A 19,097-nucleotide genomic window follows, 5' to 3' on the forward strand; every position below is an offset into this window, starting at 1 on the left:
TCCCTTTCCTTCTTCCCTTCCCCTTCCTTCTTCCCTTCCCTTCCCTTCCCTTCCCTTCCCTTCCCTTCCCTTCCCTTCCCTTCCCTTCCCTTTCCTTCTTCCCTTCCCTTTCCTTCTTCCCTTCCCTTCCCTTCTTCCCTTCCCTTCCCTTCCCTTCCCTTCCCTTCCCTTCCCTTCCCTTCCCTTCCCTTCCCTTCCCTTCCCTTCCCTTCCCTTCCCTTCCCTTCCCTTCCCTTCCCTTCCCTTCCCTTCCCTTCCCTTCCCTTCCCTTCCCTTCCCTTCCCTTCCCTTCCCTTCCCTTCCCTTCCCTTCCCTTCCCTTCCCTTCCCTTCCCTTCCCTTCCCTTCCCTTCCCTTCCTTCCTTTCCTTTCCTTCCTTCCTTCCTTCCCTCCTTCCCTCCTTCCCTCCCTTCCATGGATCCTCGAAGTGTCTCAGGTCAAACCTCAGCCTGCCTGGAGGACTTTCAGCATTCCCAGGATCCAGTGCTCCCCATTACAGAGGCCTTGGGGGTCATCTCTCAGTTGTCTCACAAAAACAACTCGCTGCTGTTCCCACAATGCCAAGTTTGAGGGGAGAGAAGAGCAGCTGGGACCCTGAGAGCTGCTGGGACTCCGAGAGCCATAACCTGCTGCTGCCCAGCCGTGGATGACGGCATGGAATGTGTCCAGGCTGTGCTGGGATCCACTCGGGATCCCCGACTGCAGCTGGGCTTTGGGCTGGGAGGAGGGCTGAACCTCTGCTCCACTCTAAAAAAGCTCCCACTCTACACCAGGCTTCGCAGGAGATGCTTCACTGGAGAGAAAGGCACCAGGGAGGAAAGCAACGGTGAGAAGTAACAAGGAGAAAAGCAGAGAGAACTCTGAACTTGGTAACTTCTGGCCAACGATTGTCTCTAATAAGGTTTGACTGTATTAATTAATTGAGATGTGCCTTGGAGAGCAGGAGCTGCTGCTGATGGAAGCCAGCCAGGAAGAAAAAAACCCTCATTTTCTCTGCAAATCTTCTGACTAGACCAGATCTCTGAGGTTCAGTGTGGCAGGCCTTGGGGAGATGGGCAGGTTTTCAGGGCCTATGACACAGCCACAGGTAGAATTTGGTTGTCATGAACTGCCAGGGAAGGTGGCCAGGGGTGGAGGAGGACAAAGCTTTTTATTAATTTCCTATGGGAAGCCAAAATGTCTGCACTTTCCTTGTCTGTGTAGGAGGAAAGACAAAAATAAGGATATGTGTCATTCCTCAGAGGTTCAGGTCATTGGTAGGGCTCAGACCACTCCAGTCCTTACACTCCCACTGTCTTTGCTGTCAGTCCCAATAATAACTCCCACATGAACATCTCTGGGAGGCAGAGACATTGGTGGGCTGGATGGACCAGGACTGCAGCAGGTGACCTCAAATAAGCCCTTCCAAAACACTGCAGATCCTGCAGACCTGGGTGCTGAGCAACAACGTGGGTGCAGGTGCCTGGGGAAGGAAATGCCTCAGCCTCTGCTCGAGCCTGTCCAGCAGCTTGGCCTTGCAGAAACAGAGCTCTGGTGTGCAAGGTTGGGGGTGGCTGAGTTCATATCGCAGGGAACTCGCAGGGAACGCACAGGGATGCAGGGAGCACACGTTTATAGCTGCACAGACTGTTCCCAGGCCTCGGGAAATGTGCTGGAGAAGATGGACTGTGCACCCTTCCAGTCTAAGGGTCAGCTGTGGACTGGCAGGACAAAACAGACCTTTCCAACTCTGCTTTTCTGTGGTGCAGAGAAACTTGTCCCTTGCTTTGAGTGCTGTGGTGGCAGCAGCTTTGTGCCCCATCCATGGATCTGGATTCCTGGATGTCTCCAAGGACCCTCCCACTGCCGCTGCAAGAAGTGATGGATGTCGAGAGACGTCCTGCAGCCCTGTGACCTGACAGCAGGAACACGAGCTGAGTGCAAACACAGTAACATCAGCTTACCCAAGAGAAAAAGCCCCACCAGAATAGAGACACGTCTGTGTTAGACTCGGTGTCTCCCAGGGCTCTTTTAATGTAATTTTTTTCTCTTGGAAGTTTCAGCCTGGGAGCAGAAGGAAAAATTTCTATAGCTGTTCATTGTTCCTAACTTTTTTCTAAATTTCTGTGATTTGGATGTTAGTGACTGGGTTTAAACTAAATAGAGTAAAAATGTTGCAGACAACCCTTGTAACTCCTACTACAGTTCCTAGAGCCAGGACTTGAGAAAATGCTGGACAGAGGTGGGTACTGCCTGGCACAGGGTTCAGATGGGCAGGGGTAAGAGATGTTGAGCCAGTTCTGGGATTCCCTCATGTTCCCTTTGGACACAATTTCAGCACATTTGGAAAGAAACTGTCCAGTTTTCCACAGATGCTTTTTCTGCCATAAGAGGGAAATAATTGAGACTGAAAGTACTTCCACTAATTGTCTGTATTTTTAATCTGGAGTGGTGCCAAGTTCCTGCTTGGAAATTGTTCAAACAGCTGTTGTTACCAGGCTCCCCAGGAGGACATTTGCACAGCACGTGGTCATAGGGCACCGTAGGAGATGGGTCTGGTCACACAGCCCATCCTCAGGTCAATCAAAGTGCTGTTCCCCATGCTGCCGGGTTTCTGCCTGTGGAACATCGTTAGGTCTGCAAAGGCTATGACATAATTTCAAATCTCCAAATAAAAACAGAACAGAAGGCAGATACTTTCCCCCAAAAGACAAAGGATTCTAAGTCTCTACAGAGACTTAGAGAGGACTGAGAGACACATATTTGCAGAGGAAGAAGTGGGATGAGATGTTTTCAATGACCTTTGTTTAACCCACCAGCTCATGAGCCCTTTGCTGGCTTCAGCCATGGTCATTCCTGTGGTGCTTTCTGGAGCCAATGGCTGCGATCTGCACGGATGCTTCAAGTATAGAAGGCCACAGGCCTTAGGGAGAGCAAGCAGCAGAGAAATCATGGTGATGAGCTCAGCTCGAGCAAACTCACCCAAAATCTAGATGTACAGTAGATATCTGGTTTAAGGCCCACAGATTCACCTCCTTCTCTGGTACCCAACTCTCCCAGAAACCCATGGGAAGCTCAATTCCCTGATACAATGAACATACCTCAATATTTTGGAAGGTATTGTACAAGCCTTGATGGGTAATTTAACCCCAGAATCTGTTAATAATATAATAGAATCATTGAATATCACAAAATGGTTGGGTTGGAAGGGACCCTAAAGCCCATCCAGTGCCACCCCTGCCACGGGCAGGGACACCTCCCACTGTCCCAGGCTGCTCCCAGCCCTGTCCGGCCGTAGGGATGGGGCAGCCACAGCTTCTCTGGACAACCTGTTCCTAGCTCTGCGGACTATTCCACCTCAACAGAAGTGGCTGTGGCCTCGTTTTGTGTGTAGCTGTGCCTGACCTGAGCCATGTGAGCCATGTGGGTGCGGGAGTGTGGCTGAGGGGACGATGGCCGTGTGTTCGTGTGCGTGTCCCCACTGCGTCCCCATCGGGAACGTGCTTTATACTAAAGAGGCTTTGGCATTAATGTGTGTAAATTAAAGTATGACTGCAATAATAGTCAAAAGGGAGCCCAAAAGAGAACAGAGAAGATTGATTATGTGCGTATTTTAAGTGCTTTGTGACTGTGAATGTTTATTTGAAAAATAAGAGTAAACGAGATGCACTAACACTACAAATAAAAATAATAAAGGGAAATACATCTCTTTTATTATTAAATCATAGATTAAAATAGGAAACAAGGGGGAATATAGAAACATATATCTCTTTGTGGAGGCTTTCTATAACAATCATCATAAAATAACGTTGCAGTACCTGACAGCTTAAATAAAGACAGGAGCTGAGGCTCCTATCTACACATTTATCTCCTCTGATCCAGACAGAGTAAAGAGGCATAAAAGGCTGGGATAATAACATCTTCCCTGCATACCAGCTCCCAAACGATAGGCAGATTTTATACTCGGTTACTCCACATAATGTCAACATTGTTAGAAAACAAAACCACCATGAAGGAACATCTTTTTCCCTCCTTCTCTTTCACCCTTTTTCCCTTCTGATCTATTACTCCATGATTTCTGTATGATACACAAGGGGGCAGAGCAGAAGCTCTGCTCTCTGGATCAGCCCCTGGATCTGTGGGGCAGCAGGACAAGGAACGAAGGGAAGGGGCAGTGAGGTTCAGACAGGTGCACACAAATCAAATGCAGAGAAGCAGAGAAAGCACCGGGCAATTCATTCAATCCCTGTCCCTTCCCTGTGCAAGTGTCACAGGAGCTACTGGAGTCAACAGTTCTCCACCACTGCTGCCCTGCCACCACCCTCTGCCACCCAACATGTCCATGGTGGGATGGACAAAGCTGTGTCCCTGCGTCCCACCGGAGCCCAGCAGCACGAGGGAGGCGCGGGAGGAGCCGCAGCTGGCGCTGACCCGGGGGATGGGTCTGCCGAGAAGCCGTGGTACAGCCAGGTGTTTGTTCCCTGTTGTCCAGGCTTTGTCCACTGAGATGGACTCAAACCCCGGGAGGTTCTACCTGAGGACCAGCTTATTCTTTCCCCAATTCCCTTCATCACCAACAGTCACCTGCTGCCCCTGAGCGATTCTCACACATTCTTGGTATGTTCAAGGTGACACCACAGCAAGAAAATACAACCTGGGGAGTTCCTGCAACAAGTCACCCACACTCCTAAGAAAAAAGTACTTACCTGGGACAAAATAAGCAGCACTATGAAAGGAGCTGGATTTCTAAATCTCCTTTTCTGCTCTGAACTAACTCTTCCCACAGTGGGCAGTACTCGGAGCTCATTCCCTCTTCCAAAGCCTGTGGGATCTGAACTTCTTCTGGAACTTCTTATCAAACAAGGTCAGGTTGGATGGGGCTTGGAGCAACCTGGTGTGGTGGAAGGTGTCCCTGCCTGTGGCAGGAGGTGGAAGGAGATGAGCTTTTAGATCCCTTCCAATCCAAACCATTCCATGAATGTACGATTCTGTCTAATTTGCCCAGGGGGCTTAAAAACTAGTGGGGGTGGACAGACTGACAGACATACACAAGATTCATTTTCCCAGGAAAACACAGTTGGAAGAACAACATAATTAAATTGCTCATCTTTAGTTGAATCAATTTGTTAATTCTTAGCAGCCTGAAGGGTTTTCTCCAGGGACACCTACATTTGGCCAGTTGATTTGTTATGAGAAGGCGGAGCTCTTGGCACTTACTTGAGGACATGGGGAAAAATCTTGGCAGCAGCAACCCATATTCTTTTGAAAACATTTACTTTTGAGTCCCAACAGAATGGAAGGTGACAATAGGAGTGATTGTCCAAGCCTGACTTGGAGCCAACCCCTCAGGGAGGTTACCTCCAAACTCCTGCCTTGCTCACCTCCGCTCCAGGGAGAACAGGGCCAGCTCTGAGGGCAGGAGTTCTCCTGTCCTCGGAGCAGAGAGGGCCTGGGAGGTGCAGAAGGTGATGCTGGATCTAAGGCACTGAGACTGTTCTAGTGGAGACGAGGAGCCAGCTCATCACCACGTAACAACCGGCAGAGCGCAGGGCTTGCCCAGGCTCATCATCCAACACGGAGCCACTCCCAGCTCCACCATCAAATGGCCATTGAGACCTTGGGCTGAGCAGCACCATCTTCCCATGGTATCCTCAACATGTATTTGGGATATATTGGGTAAAAGGGAAAGTGAAAGAACTTTGGCCAGCCCTTGACTCCAAGTGTTCCAGGCAGCAGGGTGACCCTCTGCCTGGAACACTGTTGCCGTCTCAAAGGCCACACTGACCCCTTGTTTAGCTCGTGGATGCACCCAGGACCTGCAGATCCTACACAGCGATGCACCAGTTACTCCTCATGCCTATGACTCACAACTCTCCTGAAAAAATTTCATCAAGCTTCAAGCAGAACTCAAACTGAGACCCTGCAATTTCTTTTTCCATTACAAATGAGAAAAATAGCCTAAACATTTCACTCCTAATACTCAAAACTTTTTCCTTCACTGCTTCACGCTGTTGCTCTCTCTCCTCCCCTCCCTGTCTTACAGCAGTGTGACTAATCCTCTTCCTTCCCTTGCACTGTTACCTTGAAGGTATTTATAGAGTGAGATCATGCTCTCTCCTGTGTCTTTCTCCCCTCTTCAGCTCTGGATAAACCAAGCACCCCCAGGCATCTCTCACGTGCCTTCTCTTAGAGGTCATGCTTGCTGCAATGGCAAGCCAAGCAGGGCTGTGCCTTTTGGAGAGGACACTCCGGGGCTGATACAGGCTCTGCAGGGAGCTTCTGACGGCCTTATCCTGCATACACACAGCCTGGCCTCCGGCTGGGCCCGTGTGCTTGTGGGCTTCACACCTCCGTGCACCGAACAGCCAGATTCATCTGCTCCCGATAAATCAGCCAGTGCCACCATTCGTTTTGTATTATCTCGTGTCATTGTGAGTGTTCTGCCTTCTGAGCTGGAAGCAGCAGAAAGGAAGATGAATGTAGGGGCTTGAAGGAGATTGAACTGAAACATGTTTGTCCAGCAGTATCTGGGAGCTGTCTGAGCAAAGGACAGTGCCTGGGAGCGACAGCGTGGTCTCAGTGCCCTGCGTCACTTCCTTAATCAAGGAAACTCAAGGTGCTGGTCCAAATGACCCACACCTGCCTCACTCAGGCTGTCAAACTCTCCTCCCCTGCAAAGCAGAGCAACCACTCACACGCCGACTGGGAATGGTCCTTGGCTTGGGACCAATGCCCAGGACGGGACTTGTTGGCCACGGCCAAAACCTCTTCAGGGATTTTAACAGGTGGGACAAGCAAATTCCCATGGCTCCAAGCACTCCTGGGCTCTGAGTGGCCTCTGTGACCACCAGAAGAGTCACCATAGTTCAACAACTCCCCATAGTTCCAACCACCATTGGGACCAGAGCCAACAGGTCTGTGAAACAGTCAGAAATTTCTCACTGGATTTCTTTCTTTCTCTTTTAACCATGGAAAAATATGTTCCCTGGGAAAATTTGGGGTTTGTAAGTAGGAAAACAAAACACAAAATAATGTTTTAATCTCATTTTTTTTATCTTTCATTTTTTTAGTTGTATCAATTGAAATGATGGGTCCTTGACTTCTGCCTCCAGCATCAGCTGCTTCCTTGGAGGACACGAGAACTTGGTGGCTTAGGTTGGGCTCATCTCACTGATCAAGGAAAGAGCTAAAATTGTCACCATAATTGGCTTTGTAGTCCTTGGAGATAACACCAATCTGCAGAGAGGGCCAGTGTCCCTCCAGGCCCCTCAACCTCTCTCCACAATTGAAAGGAAAAGTTCAGAAGACCAGGTGAAAACCAGGTGGGATGAAACCCATTTCCTGCAGCCAGCTGGGACCATTCCCTGTCTGGTGTGTGGGCACTGGACAAGTGAGAAACAAGTTCCATTTCTCTTCCTGTCCAGGGTCCTCCAGGAAGACCATTTTCTGTTTTCTTAATAAAGGCAGATAAAACAAAAGAGAAACATCTGCAGCTTCATTTTAGTCCTCATTTTTCTTCCCCTGGAATTATACTTAATAAGCATTTTATTTTCCACTTGCTATCTTTTATTTCAAATTTTACTATTCCTGATCTGTCACTGTTGTTCGAAAGTCAAATTGTACCAAAAGCCCAGTGTTTTTCTGGGAAATGAGCTTCTGTTTTCCAGCTTGCTCTTTGCTCAGAGGCTTTTATGTGCTGCACTCCACGGCTGCTCCCCCTCTGTGGCACCCGGCTGACTCCAGCCCTCCAGCAGGGCACATCCCCAGTCCCGGTGCAAGGCAGGATCCCCGATCCCTGTGCACGGGCAGGTTTTCAGAGCACACTCCTCACCTGAACTTGGCTCCGGCCCGAGCACAAAGCACGAGCTCAGTGGGTTGTATGCTCGGGCAGGCGCTGCTAAAAGCCACATTGTTCCTCATAGGCTGCTCAGAAATTCTGATCCCAGCTTGGAGTTTGCTGCTTCCCACAAACGCAAATATGCCAGGTCAAACACAGCGCTGTCTCCTGGCTCTGCCTCACAAGAATTTCCCTACTTTAAAACTACCCTTTTTCTACACGTGGATGCAGTGAATTTACATCGTTATCCAAAACCTGAGAGACCAGAAACAGATGCTGCAATTCCTCGTCCCATGGGTCAGCATTCAACCTGCAGATTAAACACTTCTGGGGGAGTTCACTGGGTTTCTTTTTGGTATTTGGGCCTTTTTAATTCGTGTTTGTTAGTTTGTTTTTCGCTCCAGCCCTTCCATTGTGATCAAAACTTACTGGTAATGCGATAGCATCTGAGAAACTCAATTAGAGATCTGGACCCCCTGGAGTCAGCTACTTAATTACTAACAGGCTTTCCAGCACACATTAAGGATTGCTGTGGCTGGTCTGTTGGGAGGGAGAATGAAGCAATACCAGGAGAGGGAGATAAATTTCCTTGCATTAGTCCCAGGAGGGTGGTAACTCTGGCACTGCTTTTCCTGGGATGTGTGTCCACACTCCACGCTGACGGATGGCTCCCCAAGCTGTCACTTCACCTGCAGAGAATCACATCACCTTTTGCAGAAGGAAAATCTAGCCATTAGGGCTTCCCTGGAACCAGAGAATGGACCTCAGACCTTTGCAGTCCTGCACTTTCCTCCTTCCAACGCCTGAATTCCCTGTTATCATGGGAAGCTTCATCTGCATCTCCTGTCCAACACCTCAGGAGCCTCTTCTCTTCCACTTCCCATCTCCGGACCAGAATCTGCTCAGAACCTTCTCCACTGTTCCCTTCCCAAAACTTCTGGCCCTGACAGAGAAGTCTTGCACTGCAAGTTTAGCAAAGTTCCCAAAACAGCAGGACAGTCTCTAAGGCTCTGTCCCAGAGGAGGTTTCTCATCTCAGGACATTTCCTTTTAACATTCCAAGTAATCACAAAAAGGAGACAAGATTTCTAATTAGACAGGGAAAACCAGCATATTCTCAGGGAATGGGGCACCCGAGCACTTTTGAGGAGCTCCACAGGGCAGCACTTTTGGTTTAAGGTTTGCTAATTCTCCAAAGCCTGACAAGTCCTGCACTGATCCCATCAGCCCCCGTAAGGGGACTGGCTCTTCTTCCTTTAAGTAATCTGAAATCAAAGCTCTTATTAATAGAATCATAGAATCTTTTAGATTAGAAAAGACCTCTGAGATCACAGAGTCCAACTACTTCAGTCTCTCCTGCAGTGATTCCCCACCAGGCAGCAGACAGAAGGTGTGAGCCCACAGCCTTGGCCAAATTTGGGGTGCTGGAGGGTGAGGTGTAAGAGCTGCAGCACCGTCTGTTCTGAACATACTACATTCCCAACACACAGCTCGACCTCGTCCTCATTCCAGCTCCTTGTGGAGACACCTCCTTCACGTTACCTTGAAGGTTTTTCCGGGCACCACGACCCCCTGAGCACTTTTCCCACATGGGAAGGGAAGCTCTGTGCTCCCTCTCCGAGGGATGATGCGGCTGTGACAAGGCAGCCCAAGGTGAGCAATTTGTCTCTCAAGCAACCTCGCTGGGTTATGTTCTCTTACCAAGGGGAAGAAACAAAACAAATGTCTTGGAAGGGGGGAAAAAATGTACCGTGAAATTGCTGTAACTCGTGTCAAATCAACTAACCTTGCAAGGAGGAGTGAATTCCTCACCAAGCAGAGGAAACACTTCAGCACACTCAGCCTTGTCTGGGGCTTACACAAACAGGTCAAATGCCTTTGATTCATTCCAAGCCCTGGCTGATAATTCAGCATGCAGGGTCACTCTCCTCTCCATTAACAGACGGCAAACACGATGTCCTCACCTGCAGCCTTCATTACAGAAGGCTCCGGGGGGGTTCTGCCGCCTCGAGCCTTGTGACAGGTTTTTAAGGTGCCTTGGGCTGTACACACCAAACATCAAAGGCAAACACCAGCAGCAACAAAGGGAAAAATGCACAGTGCTGCAGGAGACAAGTGCTACCTCTCTCTCCAGGCTGCAGGGAACTGAGTCAGGATATCTGAGATCACTGGGAGGCTGTCACAGGCAGCTTATCGCTCCTCACACGCAGGGAAGCTGAAGTATCAGGAGAAATAGGTACTCTGATAGGAAAACTCGTTTATCCAAAGTCAGACACAGGTGACTGAGGAGCTGTGAGTTTCCTCCCGGATTTTCCTACTGGAGCAACTTTGACCAAGGGGGGGACGGGTTGGCTGCCAGACAAATCATTCCATCTACAGCCAACACTTTGGAGCTGGAGTGCAGATCCCAGACACCAGCTGTGGGGGATGCAGAGCACACAGCCACGGACTCATGGAACGGTTTGGTTTGGAAGGGACCTTAAAGCTCATCCTGTTCCACCCCTGCCATGGGCAGGGACACCTCCCACTAGAATGAGCAAGGGACAGAATGACATTAAAGTTATAACCGTGGTGGGGGTGATGCCTTTGGGGGATCCAATTAGAGCAGCAGGAGGGAGAAATAAAGTGCTCAATAAAGGCTGCAACAGTAAAAGAAGGTGGAGGTGACACTTCTGGGGGGTCCAGTTTGGGCAGCAGGAGGAAAAGAAAAGAGCAAAGCGTTCAATAAAGGCTGCAACAGCAAAAGATGAATTGAGAAATTCAAACCCCTTTATGATTGATTTGACTGTTTATGTAAAATTCTCACGGACAGGACCACATGAACTCTACACGAGTGGTGGCCCAGACACTGTGTTTGCTCAAAACAAAAATTCACAGCCATCTTCCAAGTGAAGGCTCCCTTCCCACGAGGCTGTAGCTGCCCCGTATTTCCTTTGCTCTGATTAATGGAGGAGGATGGGATTTCCCGGGAGGCACCAGCCAGCCTCATTTGATGCAAAGCTTGAAGCAAAGCCTGATTATTTTGCAGAGATTGAGTTCAATTCACCACCTCTTAAGGCACCCTGGAGCTCTCCCAGGACCTGTCCCGAGCATTTGCTGGGTCCAGTTCAGTTCTGAGGCTCCAGAGACCTGAAATCACGCAGGGACTCCCACAGTTGCTCCTGTTGCTGACTATCTGGAGAGTTGAACTCATCCCATGGGCGCTTCCACTCCTCCCTGGGTTTGCAGCCATCAGTGGCTCAAGTCCCTGGAGGCAGAGGAGATCTGAACACCCGTGAGCAGCAGCGTGTGCTTCGGGCAGTCAGTGACAGCCCTGCAGCTCAGACAGCAGCACCGCAGGCGAGTTTTAACCCAAATTATGCACTTGGCCTTTTTTTTCACTGTACAAGTAACACAAAGTGAGGAGGAAAAACGCACCAGTTTATCAAGTCTTAACTCCCAGCCCATTAGCATCTGGACCTGTTTAAACTCCCATCCCAAAGTGGACTGCCATCCCCTCGGGGGTAACGAATAGATGGCTGAGCTTGGAGATGTTTGAAAGATGAGCAATTAGATCCTCCTTTTGGAAGATGCACGGAAAAATCTGTTCCATTCCTTCCTCCTCAAAAGCCAGCTGCTGCACGTGTGTGTCAAAGTGCCCTCCGAGCCATATGTCAGCAGCAGTGCGGGGAGTGCTGCAGTAACTCTGCCAGAGCACTCAGTGGGGACAGGTATCACAGACAGGATTTTCCAGTTGGATTCTAAAAATCAAACCCACAGCACAACTGTTTTTACAGCATCTTTCATGCAAACTGCTTTCCAGATGGATTTGGACAGAAAGAGAAAAATAGAATCAAAGAATAATTTAAATTGGAAAAGCCCTCTAAATTGGAGAAGACCACTGAGTTCAACCATTCCCCAGCACCGCCAGGGCCACCCCTGCCCCATGTCCCCAAGGGCCACATCCACACAGCTCTGAAATCCCAACAGGGATGGGGACTCCACTGCTACTCAGATTGCTCGGATCCAGCCTCATCTGGAATGTTTCCAGAGACGGGGCATTGACCACATCACTGGTAAGATGCAGGGAGATGCTTGGAAATATCCCTGAGGATAACAACCTCTCTTTACACCCACCACCCTCGCTGCAGATCAGCCAGAGCCAGCTGTGGCACCACTTGGTATCAGACCCAGATCCTGAGTGACTCACGGGTCATTCACATGTGATGTGACCTTCCTGCAGACTCCTTTTTCTTTCTTGTGGCTTTCCCAGCTTCTCCTTGCCCAGAATAAATGGTGGCTTCACCTCTGGAAACCCTTCTTGCCCTGTGTAAGACAGTCCTGGGTCCTTGTCCCCCATCACCACAACCCCTCTTGGACACACTCCCTGCCCAGTCATGCAAACTCAGCTTTTCTCCCTTTCCCTCTGCAGGACAAAACATCCGTGCATGGTTCCACTCCCATCCACCTCTTCAGGCTCATCCTCTCAGCCACGAGGTTCCACTCTGCTTCCACAGGAATCCAGTGCAACACAGCCCTGTCTGAACCTTTACAGCTGGGATGGACCAGAGAGATGAAGGCAGTCACACCAGGAGGTGGAAACGTCTTCCCAGCCCTCGTCCCTCAGCCACTATCACAGCTCCCACCATCAGCCCGTCCAGGCATGAAGTTCACTGCCAGGAGGTGTTACCAGAGGGGACTTTGACAGATGCTTTTAAAACAAGGGAGCTGTACTGAACTGAAGATTGACGGGAACAAGCTTTTCATAGTTCCGTTCCTTTTAATTTTTTCAACGAAATGTGCTCTTCTGAAAAAATTCTTTTAGCAAGAGAACTACCTTTCAATTTGCCTCTCTTGCTTTTGGGTTGAGAAGAAAGAGGTCATTTATACATTTTTTAAGGAAGCAAAAGGAATATAAAGTCCACTAGAGGGAAAAAGAAATCATGGATATCTTGGTAGCAAGGTATTTTTATCAAAAGGTGGCAAACTTTAGAGACATTAGAAGTCACGTTTTAAAATGACCAGGTGGAAAGTTATAAAAATGAACAAGACTTGTGTGAAAATGATGAAGGGAATTTCAGGCACAATAGAAATCATCTGTGAAAACTGTCAGGAGAGCAGGGAAGACATTTCTGTCTCCAAAAGCAAAATAAAATGCTATTCACAGTAATTCATACTAATTATTAGCCTTAAGTAGTACTAATTTTTATCCAGCAATAATTACTATTTAAGGCTCCAGAGCTCTGGAAAAAACATTTTCTGGGTGTGGTAAGATCCTTGCGGAGGAATTTGCACAGCGTTCGAGGGCAGCCTGTTGAGGGAGAAGTTTTATTTCTCCTCTGCACCACCACAGAGAGACATAAATATCACATTCCTATTGATGCAAATAACGGATTGCTCCTGTCAGAACTGACAAAGCCACAAATTTAAGGAGTGCGTCCCTCTCTCACACACAGATGCATTTTTCAAGAGATTTTTTTTGCTTTTCCACTGGGATCTGAGTTCCCAAACCAGGTGAAAATCCGCCAGACGATCTCGTGTTTGACTGCATCTGTGAAGAGCCTGTGGGAAACATACGCCAGGAATTCTGGAGAGGAGCGAGCGCCGGGAAACTGGCGGCCGTGGTTGGCAGCAAAGGGCCCCGGTGCCATCTGGGGATCCTGCCCTCCACCGCAGGGGCCCGGGACCGACTCTGGGGCCCAGGGGGATTTCAAAGCAAACTCCTGCTTTCAGCTGTGCCCAGCATTTCATTCTCATCCTTTAATTGGTATTTGGTTAGTGCAGGGACTGATGTGTCCTCTGAGATCTGGGCAGTTCTTTGGGAACTGGTTACAGGTGTAACCCAGTGTCCTTGTGAAATGAATTATACTCTTTATATTTAGCTATATCGGTGCTTTCTAGAGCCTTAATTTGCCATAAAGTCTTCCTGAATGCCTCACCACTGTCCTGTGAGTGGGATTTCTGCCAATGCCACAAATTCAAGTAAATATCAGGGAACACTACAGCAGCAATGAACTTCCCCAAAGCCATGTCCCTGTCTTCAGGGGTGGAACTGTGTGCTCCCATTCTGTCCTCGCACTGCCATCAACGTGGCTGCTGGGGAGACAGGTCAGGGAGCTGATCTGGCTGAGAAGCAGTTGAGGAAAATAAAAGCACTGTTAAATTCTGCGAGTTGGTTGCTCTGGGTCACCCAGTGTGACCACCCTGTGGCCAGCAGGAAGCTGGGAACGAAGCGGCAGCAGGAGCTCTCCATCCAGGCTGGACAATGGCGACACTGCCTAGTCCCACCGTGGAGAGCCCTGATCTCACCAAGAACTGCCTCGTCCAGCCAGGATCATCGCAAGAACGACAGAGGGGGACACACCAAAAGCAAGGCACTCGCACTGCAGCCCACCTGGTGCACAGCCGGTGTGGATGAAGCCGGGAATTGCCAGGCTCGTGCCTGCCCTCCCCAGCCTTGCACCCTGGATCCCGGCAGGGCATCCCTCAGGCACATCTAAATGTCCATCCATAACAAAACCATCCCAAAAATATCTAGAGAAGAGGCTGAGGGTGTCCAGTAGCATCTGCTGGGGTGGTGCTGTGTCTGCAGGGGTCAAATGCCGGTTCAGGGGTGAAAAGGTCCCTCTGGAGACCCTGGGATCAGAAGGCCAAGGGTGAGTAGGAGCTGATGGCTTTGCTCTGGCTTGGACCAGAGGTGACAAGTGTATCCTTAGCACCTGTCCCCTGTTCCCAGTGGCACTGCTGACAGTGGAGGACTGGCCATTTGCTCTTTTCTGTAAGTCCACTTTCTCTAGAGAAATCAATCAGGCCACCGGTCAGTCAATCAGGCAGTCAATCAATGAGCCAGCCAATTGGAACCGCTTGGAAAACGGGTCCTGGACTCCCACCCAGAGGCCCCGTGATCCTTACAGGAAAAACTGCAGCTCTGAGGGAGGCTGAGGCCACCCCCAGCCCAGGGCACAGCTCCTGCCCCTCTGAGGCAGCAGCCAGCCCAGCCTGGGACATGTCGGGTCCCAGTGCACTCCAAGCCCCTGGAGCAAAGCATTCCGTGGCTGAAGATGGTCCCTGTTGGGTGGGGGGGTCGAATGCGCCCCCCCCCCCCCCCGCCCCCTTGGGGACTTGGAAGAGTTGCTGCTGCTGACATCTAGTGACAGGGAGAGCCGGCAAGAGGAGTCACCTGAGCTCCGGCAGAGCCTCCCCGCCGCGGGAAGAACCCACTCGGTCTTGCCCAGGCGCGGGGCTCCCAGCGGGATGCGGGGCGTGCAGGGAGCAAGTGCCGGGCGATCCACGATGTCCCAGACACTTCCAGTCATCCCAAGACCTTTTCCTCCTCCAGTGGCCACCCGAAGAGAACAGGCGCATCCTATTCCCAGCCTCCCCACAGCCTTTCCTGGTCTATTTAAACACAGGCTCAATGTTGGGTTTGCTGCCTCAGCGGAGCACAGGGAGGGGACAAAATACCCCAAGGGGAGGAGCCGGCGTGGCACCCAGCAGTTCCCAGCCGCTGCCGGGGGCTGTAGTCCCTTCACCCACGGCTCCTTCTTCCCAGGGACGCGGGGGGCCCCGGGAATTACGCGCAGGAGAAGCGTCCGCTCCGAGCTGAGCCGAAAGGGGATGCGAGCGGGATGCTCAAAGCACGGGAGCTGCAGCCCGCATCCCCGCGGACACGGGGACAGAGTCTCCCAACCACGCCAGTGGACGAGGGCTGCCTTTAGAGCTCCACAGGGATAGGGGAAACATCTGGGGTCCTTACTCCCTGCTCCCAGCGCAAGAACAAAGCCCTGAGGGCAGCCGAGTTCTGGGGGGTGTGAGGAAACGTGCGGCAGGAACCCCCGAGCGCACACAGACACACACAGACACACACAGACACACACGCGGCTCGGGTCGGGGCTCAGGACACGGGGCTCGGAGCTGCACAACGCAGCGGCACAGCTGGGGCTGCCACCCCGCACACACCTGCCCCAAACCCCGACATTTTCCAGCCTCAGCATCGCCGGGGGATTCCCGGCGCTGGGCAGAATCTGCCTTCCCCCTCCCCAACGCAGTCCCTCCAAGCTCCTCTTCCCCAAACAGAAGTGCCTTAATTCGCGGTAAATTTGGGCATTTCCGCGGCAAACACGACTATCCGAAATGACAGCAGCAGAGAGCCCAGCGCTTGGGTCCAGACCAGAGGAGGCAACAGAAAGCTGATGATCACGGAGTCACGGAATGGTCTGGGTTGGAAAGGACCTTCACCATCATCTCGTTCCAACCCCCCCTGCCACGGGCAGCGACACCTTCCACAAGCCCGGGCTGCTCCAAGCCCGTCCAACCTGGCCTCGGTGATGCCACCCCAGGGCTCCTCACTGCTCCCGGAGCGCCGGGGAGCGGAGACCCCCCCTGCCCGGGGGTGGCCGAAATACCCCCGCAACCGAGCCCGGCAGAAAGTTGTGCCCCCGCTCCCCCCGCGCCGCGCTACTCACCCAGGAGGATCAGGGTGCAGAAGCAGAGGATGCCCCTCATCCTACCGCTCGGCACGGCTCGGCCCCACCGACTGGGCTCGGCTCGGACCCCCGGCCCGGCCCGGCGCGGCTCGGCGCGGCTCGGCGGTGCCGGAGGATGCGCGGAGGGCTGGGCAGGGCGGGAGGGAGGGAGGCGGCCCCGCGCCCCGGCCCGGCCCCCCGGCCCGAGCGCTCACACGGCCGGCCCGGCCCCGCTCCGGCCCCGGGTCATGCCCGCAGCCGCGCCGGGCACCGCGGGCTCCCGGCCGCCCTCCGCCCCATCCTCCGTGGAGAGGCCGTTCCCGTGATTTAAAAAATTATTTTATGCGTATTAATTATTTAATTTTCCTTTCTTATTATTATCTCTTTTGTTGTTGTTGTTGCTGTGGTTTTTTTCTCTTGTGGTGTGTTTTTATGTTTTGTTTTCTCCCTCCTCTCTCAGCAGCAAAACTTGCGGCGGCCGCACCTCCGCCGTGCCCGAGCGCCGCGGCAGCCTCGCCGCCTTCCCGGGCCGCCCCCACCCCGCCGCGGCCCTTGGGGAGGGGCTTGGTGGTCCGGCCCCCTCCTCCCCGGCCCCGGGCGGGGGGGTTCTCCTTCAGCGGGGAGCATCTCGTGCACCTGTGTCTTGGGCATGGCCCCTTTCACCTCTGCAAGCCCCAGGCTGGCTTCTTCCTCACCCACTGCCCTCTTGGAGGGTCCCGGCATCTCTCCCCTGCCCCCCGACCCTCCCATCCGGATGGAAGCACCAGCCTCGTCGCCTTGGACATGTGTCCTACTCTTGACTGTTTGCTGGCAGTGACACAGCCCTGAAGGCTTGGGCCACATCCTACCACCCCCCCCAGCCATGACACCTTCCATTAGTCCTCTGCAACATGATGACCTCCCAATTCTCCTCCAAAACCCTCTGGAAATCCAGGTTATGTGCTTCCATAACTTTCCATCCGGTCCCCCACACCTCCTTCGCCATGGTGCACTGATCCCTCACCACCATTCCCTGGCGCTTCCCCCAGCTTTAATCCCCATGGCCCAGCAAGTGACCCTGTTTGAGGGAGCCAAGCAGCAGAGCCTGGCTCCTTAATCTTTATGATGATGAGTGAGCATCATTTTTTCACTGCCTCCACTTCATGCATGGAGTACCTGAGACACAGAACATGAAATGACATCTTCAGGTTCCCCCAGTAATTAACTGACCGGTGGAGTAGGAACAGCCTCGTTCCCAAGTCAGTATCCTGTGAACACGGCCTCCTCCTCCTCCTCCTAACACAGCCCGTCCCTTCCCTTCCCTTCCCTTCCCTTCCCTTCCCTTCCCTTCCCTTCCCTTCCCTTCCCTTCCCTTCCCTTCCCTTCCCTTCCCTTCCCTTCCCTTCCCTTCCCTTCCCTTCCCTTCCCTTCCCTTCCCTTCCCTTCCCTTCCCCCAGCAGGTCACTTTTCCCACACCGACAGTCCAGGCAGTGCATTTGGATATTTGCAGAGAGAGCTTTTTCCCACTGCTGGCTCAGGTATTTTCACTTAACAGGTATTTAAATGCTCTGGGAAGTTTTTTTGGTTTGTTTTTTTTTTTCCACTGGAGCTGTTCAGGGTTCTTAACTTGCTTTCCTCGTGGCATCACCTCATTAATCCTCCAGCAAATTCTCCTACAAAACCAGAGGAATTGCACACTTTTATTTTTCAGGAGTAAAACAGAGAAGGGAAATAATTCATACAGCCATTTTTTAGGTGTTATATATCAAACAGAAAAAGTCAAGAAAATACTTTTTATTTTCATTTTCCGTTTTTTTCCTTCCCTCTTGGCAAATCAAAAGGAAAGTGTGATCCTTGGCCTTCCTCCCTGGCCTTCCTCTCCTTTTGAAAGCTTCTACCATGTTCCAGTCTGGAACTATTCATTTAACAGGTTTCCTAGTCCTCTGTCAGAATTGAAAAGTTGTAAATACATGAATGTCTTTAGCAACTGTATTTCACACCCAAAATTAGCATTTCCTGAGCTACTCAGTGGGGAAAAAGAAAGTGTTAATAAAGCCTCATTTGGAGTAAAAAACACTGCTCTGGAGCTGGGTTTTTTTGATTTCTTTAAGAGGAGTATGATTATGTTTAAGCAAATTTCAAACTGAAATTTCACTGAGCTGCAGCTGAAGCATCATCTGGGAAACTGGGGAAATGATTGGATTTTTCTGCTTATTATTATTTTTAATTATTTCGCAGATTCTTTTTCAGTGTTCTATTTTTGAAGTGGCTGTTTGTCCAGGAAAAAAATCACTGGAACATATGTGAGTTTTTGTGGGGTTTTTAACAAATGAAAAAAATGTTTTCCTTGGAAAACGTCTCTGCTTCCCTCAGGAATGAGATGTTCTGATGCTCCTGGACCAAAGGAGGTGACCTGAGCCCCATCACCCCCCATGTTAAGGAAGGGATGGGTTTAGCTCAGTGTCCCGCCGCACACAAGAGAGCTGGGATGTGGGGGCTTGCTTTCCCTGGCTCTGTCTTGTCCCCTTTTGGGGTCTGAGCAGCAGGAAAACCTTCCTTTTGGTCAAATTCCTCCATCCACACAGCTAAAGCTGAAGGAACAACATGGAGGCTGCCTTGGTGGCCCCTCTTGGGCTGAGGACAAGATGCAGCCTCCCCCTCTGCACAAGGGGGAGCTGTCAAGGGATCAGTGCAATGAAGGCATCATTTCTTCCTGAGTTTGGAGAGGAAAAAAAACTGGGGGATTTGGGGATGTGGAAAGTCCGGGCACAGACAACCCCCAGTGCCCATCCCAACAGGGAGGCATTTCCTGCCTTGCTGTAATTACTCGTGGGACAACCAGGACAGACAAGTACTGCAC

The 19,097-nt window shown here is 51.2% G+C and overlaps 1 protein-coding gene across 1 annotated transcript in view; it reads right to left on the minus strand.

Moving 5' to 3' along the window:
• Window positions 1-16,775, minus strand: part of LOC116444311 (GDNF family receptor alpha-4-like) — a 68,808-nt gene extending 52,033 nt beyond the window's left edge. The window contains 1 exon segment of the mRNA XM_032109596.1: window positions 16,259-16,775. Coding sequence (XP_031965487.1) covers window positions 16,259-16,508 — 250 coding nt within the window. The 5' untranslated portion in view covers window positions 16,509-16,775.
• Window positions 16,776-19,097: the final 2,322 nt, after the last annotated feature.

This window comes from Corvus moneduloides, chromosome 5 (genome assembly GCF_009650955.1).
Source record: "Corvus moneduloides isolate bCorMon1 chromosome 5, bCorMon1.pri, whole genome shotgun sequence".
Lineage (NCBI taxonomy): Eukaryota > Metazoa > Chordata > Aves > Passeriformes > Corvidae > Corvus > Corvus moneduloides.